The 9064-nt window shown below is 39.4% G+C and overlaps 1 protein-coding gene across 1 annotated transcript; it reads right to left on the bottom strand.

Moving 5' to 3' along the window:
* Nucleotides 1-984: 984 nt before the first annotated feature.
* Nucleotides 985-8853, bottom strand: LOC139725476 (isoaspartyl peptidase/L-asparaginase-like). The gene is made up of 6 exons (XM_071636552.1): nucleotides 8665-8853; nucleotides 5365-5523; nucleotides 4101-4261; nucleotides 3374-3507; nucleotides 2709-2822; nucleotides 985-1193 (listed from the first exon to the last, which is right to left on the bottom strand). The coding sequence occupies exons 1-6, from the start codon at nucleotides 8851-8853 to the stop codon at nucleotides 985-987; spliced, it is 966 nt and encodes a 321-aa protein (XP_071492653.1).
* Between the last annotated feature and the right edge of the window lie 211 nt (nucleotides 8854-9064).

The raw sequence follows: 9064 nt of genomic DNA, 5'->3' as shown, positions 1-9064 counted from the left end.
AAGAATCTTGTGTCTAGACGTTTGCTGTTATCTAATATTGCAACACTGCCTGACTAGAACAGACAACTACAAGACTCCCAGTAAATACTATTTGTCAAGTTTTTTTGTTAGAATAATTCGTTGTCTTATTAAGAATTACCCACGATGTTCCTTTTTATACATGTTGTTTTGTTCTTATTTGTTTGCTGCTTTTGTTGTTTTTAAGGATAAGAGAGTGAGGGTGATATTTTCAAAACTATGGGATGAGTGTAAAATTCATATGGAGTGCATTTACATTATTCCTGCGTATACAACACTCATACACAAATACACAATTCACGCATACATACACACACACACATACACACACGCACACGCATATACAAACACACACAGCTCACTAATATCAGGATAAGAATATAAGCAGAAGTTATGAAATATAGATTTGTCTTTATTCAATGCATTAACCAACTGACCAAGTACTGCGAATCATACTGCTATAGCCGCTACAAAGTGGGTTGTTGCACTGCATGTTAAAAAGTGAATAAAACTGTGGTTGACCAGATCAAACCAAACCAATTTGTGTTCATGATATCTGTCATATAACTCTGTCAACATATTATCATAATCGTGAAAGTCTCCTGAGTATTCTTGGGGTGGTGAAAATAGTGAGGAAAATCCAACCACCCTGAGGGGTAGTACTTCCAAAGAATAGGGGGAACTGATCTGTCTTTCATGTTTCTAATGAGTTCATCTTGACTCAGCCCCCCTCCCCCCCCCCCCCACCCCGCCCCCCCCCCCCCCAAAAAAAAAAGAACAGTTGCAACGAAAATTTACACAAAGTCAATTTGAAAGCTAGAAGTAAAACAGAAGTTATGGAAAGTTACTGAAAGTTACACATAGTCGAAACTGAAATGGCAAGACACCATGAGAACCACTACAATTTAAGATCTTTACAAATTATCTGAAGTGACAAGACATTATGAAAACTGCCGGGTTTCCATGTCAGGCAATCTTCCCGCCATCGTGATCGTCTCCGGGATCCACTCCATATCTCACAGAGTTGTCCTTGGCGAAAGCCCAGGCCATACGCTGCGAACTGAAGCTTCTTGCAAGGTCTCCCGACGAACTGAGCACTATGGCCCCTCCTGCTCCACCCACCCGTCGATGCATGAAGCCAACCGCTTTGTCTGCCGCTTCTTGGGCTGATAGTCCTGCATGGAAAACAGGAAAATATTTCCAAAGTTTTCCTGACTTTGCACCAAAGAACATCGTCAATCTTGCTCACGTAGTGTCATGTCAAAATGTATCCTAAAAACTGTCATGTTTAAAATGAGTGAGGAGAATTTCTTAGATGACAGCAATTTCACATTGCTGGCACATCATTACTTCAGATTCTGAACGTTTTTGATTGGGTTTTATCCACGGCAGTCTCAAAAACAACGTCTGTGCTTGCTTTGCCGCTTGGTGGCGACACCCCGAGAATTTGCACGCCCGAAAAAAAAAAGAATAATAATATTAAAATAAAATTCTCGGGGTATCGCCACCAAGCGGCAAAGAAAGCACAGGCGTTGTGTGCGAGACTGCCGTGTGCGGTATACAGGGAGGATAAAACCCAATCAAAAACGTTCAGAATCTGAACTTAATCGCACATCATAAGCCCTAGCCTCATCTGACGTAAAGACATATCATAACTATTATCACTGTAATCACTGTCCTAATCACGCTCTGACTTTTGGAGATGTGTTGCCATATTTCAGACCTCTACAGACCTGGCCTTTGAAAACAATTTCCCTCTCAGAGTTATACAACAGAACAGTATTTCATAGAGCATCTCTCTGTTTCTCACTGCCAGCAGTGCTACAAATGGAGTGTAATACCAGCTGCTAAATGTGGGATCCCAGGCAGAACCTGCACCAACATTGCAAACTTTTCTTCTTTCCTTCAAGGATCTTCACAGATTTAGCTGAAAATAGAAATTGACTGCATAAATGCATATTTATTGATCAGAAAGCCTTTGTAATCCCTCTTACAAATATTTTTATCAAACATGCAGATAACCCCTGCACGAAATTCAGTCTGCTAAATGTTGTTGATGTGTTAACGAGGACCTCACGATAAATACGTGGATACAGTGAATGCATCAATCCGAGTTTAACACATCAGTGAAATTCAATCTCACTCTTTAGCTACCTCCTCTAATCGAAGTTCACTTTTTCGACACATAGTATGCATATGCAGGAACTTTTAACCCTGAATTTCGACATATTTTCTGAGAAAAGGCATGTTTCATTAATTCGGTTACATCCAGGCGTTAGGGTCTATTATGTTACAGGTTATAAGATCATCATTAATACTGAAAATGACAAGAAGGAAAATTGGAAAGTACAGTAAGTTTGCTTTAAAAATTAAGCGAACTGATTACTAAAGGACATAAACACCCCCTTCCGTCGGGTCACATATCCATTTTACCTCTCAGGCCCCAACAGTTTGAAAAATGCTTTTCTGCATTAGTTTGTATACTACTCCTATACCACTGGCAAGTTTAGCTTACAATTTTACTATGGTTTACAACATTAACATATCCGAAACTTTAATCAGGCAGTTAATCAATAATCTTCAGAAGTTTCCACCACGGACAACGTTATAACCTGTGGTATATTTTGCTCTCGACATTCTCATCTCTTTTTTTTTCTGACAAAGCTAAAAGTTCTGACACATGGACGTACCTTGATGCTCCATGTAGGAGAGAACTGTCTTGGATAGGTTGACTTTCATGATAGCCTCACCATGACCAGTAGTCCATACAGCGCCATATGCATTGTCACAGTAGGCCCCACTGCCTGTAAAATATTAACCAAAATCACACAAGAAACATTCAAAAGGACGAGATATATTAAAATGCAACAACAGCATGAACATTATATTTCAAATGAACATGTACTGCACTACTGTATACGCGGTACTTGTTGCTTTGCTGATATTTTTTCCCACGAATTTTGCAAGTAGACTGACCCCCCCCCCCCCCCCCGTGCCACAAATACACTGTCATCTCCAAATTATTTCCCATCAATTTTTCTCCTGAAAAAAAAAACCCTCATTCCATCACAGTGGATGTAAATATTAATTCCAAAAACGTCATACAAGCCCATTTACAAAATGAAATACTTGGTATGGCAAGTGACAGCATATTTCTCAACACTTTTACTGTAAAAAGTGAGATTAATGGCAACATTATTGACATAAAAATAGTAGATAGTAAAATCTAGCATCAACTCGTTCTGTGACTACAATTCTGAATCTTTTATGCACTGCACACTGCACCTAAGTTGCAACTGTGCAACATGAACACACACATAATGTGGTATTTGAATAGTTTAAGGTTAATACTTACCAATAACGGGTGTGTCTCCGACGCGACCAGCAAGCTTTCCTGTAATACCACCTGTTGACGTACCACACGCCACATTCCCCCACTTGTCAATAGCCACTGATCCGACCGTCTCGTGCTCGTGACCAAAGTCTGCTCTGTGAGGGAAAATACTCAGGCTATATGAGAGAAAAACTTTGTCTGATCATGGACCTACATTAATTTTGTTGTAGGTCCATGGTCTAATAGCACAAGGGTCAACGTGCGCGTACACTGACGATACCAACATACATTTGATGGAAAAGCACCACGGGCGGTATAAAAGAGAAAGAGGATAGATTTAGCATGAAATGCTGAAGAATTTGGTGAAGTGTGTTTATAGTGATGCAATTCCTGTTTTAACAAAGCCTCACACGGATGAAGAACTGAAAACACATTCACATCGATCTGGACTTTTATCATCGGGAAGATCCTAGCAGACAGCACACTTCTCAGTGAAGTTCAATTGAAGTCCAACAAACCCAAAGAGAAATTTGCTCTGTAAATGGTGCACACCTTCCGCTGATTGCAAAAGACAACTACTCATTACTAACTCTTCCAACACGCTGCAATCAATTTCGATTAATAAACTGCACTAATTGTGCTTTTTTATCATACTCAATTGAATCTTCAACAAGTCTATGTAATTTTACAACTTATTCATGATGTATGATAAAGTCAACAAGAAAAATGAGATACAAGTATTCCCAACCTATTTGTGTAGGAAACTTTAACATTCTTGTTGAATTCGCGATATTCCTCCCATTCTTTCCTCGCCATCTCAGTCACCAGTTCGCTCGGATCTACTTCATCAATTCCCATCTCCTTGGCGAATTGGTTGGCACCTTTTCCAGCAAGCAACAGATGATCTGTCTGAAGAAAAAAAAATGAACAAGAATTCTTAACAATGGATGATGTTCTTCTCTTCTTAAACAATCATTTAAAAGTTACTACCATTAATGACACAGAGGGACACGGTCGTTGTCTTCACACTTACAATTTGTGGTTATGAAAATTCGGCCTTTTATTTAAAGAGTTGAACACATAGTACTATCACCACTGTCCATAACACATTTGGAAACAGTTTCTATATGTTTACGTGAATATGACTTCATATTTCAAGTAACAATTTATTTGATACATTATTATGAAGGGTATTTATCTAAATGTTATATGTATATGATGCAGGCACCTGTAATGTATGCTCTTATCAAGAACGCCCCCTCTTGAGGGGACGTGAGAATAAAAGGCACTTCAGGTATTGAACCGTACGAAGTCGGATGATCTCTTTTTGTGCTTGTCACAAATCTTCATTAGAGAGACTTTACAGCACCTACTCATCCAGATCCAAGTTAGCCCTACGGCAATTGAACAATTTACTACTTAAGAAAGTCTGCTCTTGATGTTTCTGACGGATAAAAATGGTACCTCCATGATGTCCCACAATCCCATTGCTGACAGCTTTGACAGAAAAAAAAAATGTGGCACATAATAAAAAAATATATGCAAATATATTGAAATATATATATATATATATATACATATATATATATGAAATATATGCAAATATATTGAATATATTTCTCTCATAAATCTGACTACTACGTGTGTGCTACATGGAAATTCAAAGAGTTCCTTTAAAGGTCCTATCTACCTTTGGGAGCAGTGATTTTTTAAAAAAATGTTCAAAATATTGCTTTTGATGCATACGTGTAGGTCAGTTGTATCACAAAACATCCTACCATGTAAAATTTTTTGCAATGAAGCCTAGAAAATAAGGAAATATCATTATTTTTCTCATCAACTATTCTGGTTCAAATTTTTACATTGGTTAAATGTTTCTATCCCTAGCTCACATTTTAGAACTATTTTGAAGCGCTAAGGGTGGGTTTTTGTTTTATCTGGAAATGGTAAATCATGCCTTTAATTTTTTGTATCGCTTTTGAGGGAACAAGGTTCCTAAGAAGACAGCTTACTCTTTCCATGACCTTCCTGGCCAGTGAGATAGGATTCTTGATGTTCTGCACACAGGTCACTGCTCCTGACCTTAGCTCTTTGCCTTCCATGATGATGGCATCCAACTCGACCTCACCGTCATAGTTTAGATCCGCTCCAACCCTAGGAGGAAGTAATTGCTGGATAGATGTGTAAGTGATATACCGCAAGGGGTTTTTCCTTTACTCAGTTCACAGTTTCCTCACGCCTATTAAAACAACCTTGGATACCCAAAATGTATATTATAGACCCCTATCAGGATGACAGCTACCTATCCCATGTTTGCACTTCCTGAACTCAAATTTCAGACTCCTCATTCCTTAAAGGGGATGGCTAATAACTGATCAGTGGGAATCAGTGGGAATGCATGGCTGGGGGATGATTGTTCCAATCATTGTGGGATTCAGAGTACATTATAATGTTATATCTATTGTTGTGTGAAAATTATTTGCTTCAGAACGATTTCATAATCTCACTATATTCAAGTAATGTGCAGTTTAATGTTTCCAGGTTAACATGCCTGTACAGTGACGGGGCGATCGTTAACGGGCCGTTAACGATCGCCCCGTCATTGTACAGGCACGCTAACCTGGAAACATTAAACTGCACATTACTTGAATATAGTGAGACCATTCTGAAGCAAATAATTTTCGCACAACAATAGATCGCACAACAATAGATATATAATGTACTCTTAAATGAATCCCACAAGGATTGGAACAATCATCCCCCAGCATTCCCACTGATTCCCACTGATCAGTTACTACCCATCCCCTTAAAAAAAAAATCTAACCGTCCACAACTTGAAACAAAGGATTCTACAGACAGAAGTTAATTACTATGTACTGACTTGATAGCATTCAGGTTGTCCATTCTATTTTTAATAAATGCAACCCAGCCTGTGAACATAAAAACATGCACGGCCCTAAAACACAAAAGACCTGCATAGATTTTTCTTAATACCGGTACATGTTCAAAAGCTACTTATAATCCCTCTGTGACCACAACTCACCCGAACGATCCATGAAATGGTATTATAGAGGCAACTTCACGAACAATACAAGCACTTCAGTCACTATCTTTTTCCTGCAGAAAGTTTACCCAATCAGAAGTTCAATTAAACCAACTTAAAACTATTGCTTTTTCCCACAAAATTGTGATTTAGTATAATCACAGATGCAATCTGACATTTCAGTATTGGAACATACTGTGATAATTTCAATATTTTCCTTAAATCTGTAGTCCGATTAAAACTATTGTATTTCATTGATGTTGGAACATTTTGACTAGAGTATAACTATGCGAAAATAACCCAGAGAAGTTAGCAGTTGCCGCTCTTTTCTTCGTCGAAAACTAAATAAATTGTTGGGAAGTTTAAATTAAAAGGAGGTGTGTGTGGACGTGTAACGTTGTATAAAAGTGAGAAATGTTCGAAAATGGTATACCCACGATTTGCGTACTATCGTGGAAAACGGAGGGAAAATGACAAATTGTGTCTCCTGAATTCAATCTTTAATGTAAGGTTACTGGAATTTGAACACAGCTAGAATACCAACGCAGAATAACACCACAACACGATCGAACATTCTTCGTGCTTTTTCTGTTATTTAGGGCTTTGTAAATGTGGCGTCAGCATCAGCATGAATAACAATACTCTACAAAGTTGTAACATGCATCTGCGTACATGGACTTAATATCATTAAAGCTACACACAATAAAAGAGGATTGATTCATAATGAACAGCAATACCACTACAAAACCATGTCCGTTGTCATAATCTAGCGACGCAATCGTGTAGGCTGGCGTGACACTGTCCCGAAATTGGCACAGCATGGCCATACGAATATGGAATTTTCGATTCACGTGTTGTTGGCCCCGAACGTGGTAAAAAGCTTATCAATATAGCCAAAGCAAGCACGTTCCTTTTTTAACAGCCTAAGAAACTCCGACGGCGGTTATACGACTTAAGATGTCCTCACGAATAACCCGAAGTTTGTATCACCATCAGGGTCGAATTTAAACATTTCCTTTATGTGTCCATCTTTGCTCAACTTCGGGACAATGTGTGATGCCTCCAGAAAGGGTGGCGTCTCACTGTTTAGTTCCCGAAATTGATACAAGATGGCCATAAGAATGTGGACTTTTCAATTTCGCACGAAGTTGGCCCCGAACTCGATTAAAAGCCGCCAATCAACAGCTGAAGCAAATACGATACCTACAGAAGGTTTTACGATAACACCCGAACCACACTAGAAGGCTTCACGAAGATGTGAATCCTTGTTATAAATGAACCTTCGGGAGATCTTCGGGCTGATTTTTGGCTTGCCAAAGATTTTGCCGCCGCTCACGAAGTCGCTGCCGGATCCTGAGAAACTCCATCGGCGGTCCTACGATGGCTTGATAGGATACTCTCACGAATGACTCGAAGTTTATGCCACCAGAGCCGAATTTGAACATTTCCCTTATCGTGTGTCAATCTTTGCTCAATTTCGGAACAGTGTGACGCCAGCCTAATGAAATCCAACAACATGACGTTGTATACAGATATGTCGATGCTTCCAAAATGTAAAGGATCAGTGTGACGGACAAGCGCAGGGAAGACGATTACGAAGATGCGCATCAGGAAGGCACGCACGATCGGCGATCACGGGAAAGGAGTCAACTGGACGGAGCAGTGACGGGAAGGCCACAACGACGTCGGTGGTGAAAGACACCAAGCAAATGAACTTCGAAACTCGATGCAGCAATTAACGTCAAGTCAAGTGTCCCAAATGGAGTATAGCGTGGAAACAGGGACCAGTGTGAAGTGAATGATGTCCTCTCGTCATCTCACAAGCTCGAGGGTGTCTACACGTCGGGCTGTTACGGTGTTTATACGGTTATTTTGAAGTTATTAAGCCAAGAATAACGTTTATGTTTTACACCTAAAAAGCATTATGAATTGAATTTTCTTCAGTTTTTATACGCGATCGATGGAAACTTGCGAGGTGATGACATCATTAGTCCACTCATTTGCATATCTATATGTCAACTGTTTAAGAACTGATTTTTTTTTTATTAGTCAAACTTCACAATCTTATAGCTTCCGTATCTTTCTTCCAATTTTGATCATTTTTTTCTTTTTTACTGTTGTTATAATACAGTAACTCTTTCGTTTCAGACTAACGTACTTCTAACTGGTTGGGAATTTCCCCTTTAATTACGTGTTGTTAGTAGGCCTTCTCACGTGGTACTTGATACAATGTTGGTAGCAACATCATTATTAGGGGTTATCTTGTCACACCTGCATCAAAGACCGGGTCATCTTCCATCACTCTAATGGCAGCCTCCACAGCATCTAGAGCTGTACCTCCCTCCCTCAGGACACAGTAGCCCGCCCTCGCAGCTCGCTGGACCCCCTGGGAACGGGCTTCCTTCACCTCGTCTGGGATGGCCGAGGCACCCCCGTGGGTAGCGATGGCTGGCTGCATGTTAGGCCCACACTCTTCCATTCATTTCCAATGTCTTGAGTCCTTCCGATGAATGATCTATAGAAAATAATAATAGGAAAAAAGGAAAGACAGAATTCCTTTTTTTCTTTTACAGAAAATAACTTTTAAAGAAAAGGGTGATATTGACAACACAAAAACATAGGCGGAAAAGGTTATTTAGTTATTTATTTATTTATTTTTTGGGAGAGGG

Source organism: Diadema antillarum, unplaced genomic scaffold (assembly GCF_040938485.1).
Source record: "Diadema antillarum isolate AM-2024a unplaced genomic scaffold, OU_Dant_1.0 seq00000043_RagTag, whole genome shotgun sequence".
NCBI classification, from domain to species: Eukaryota; Metazoa; Echinodermata; class Echinoidea; order Diadematoida; family Diadematidae; genus Diadema; species Diadema antillarum.
Note: the sequence above shows the minus strand (reverse complement) of the source record. Positions and strands in the feature narration are given on the sequence as shown.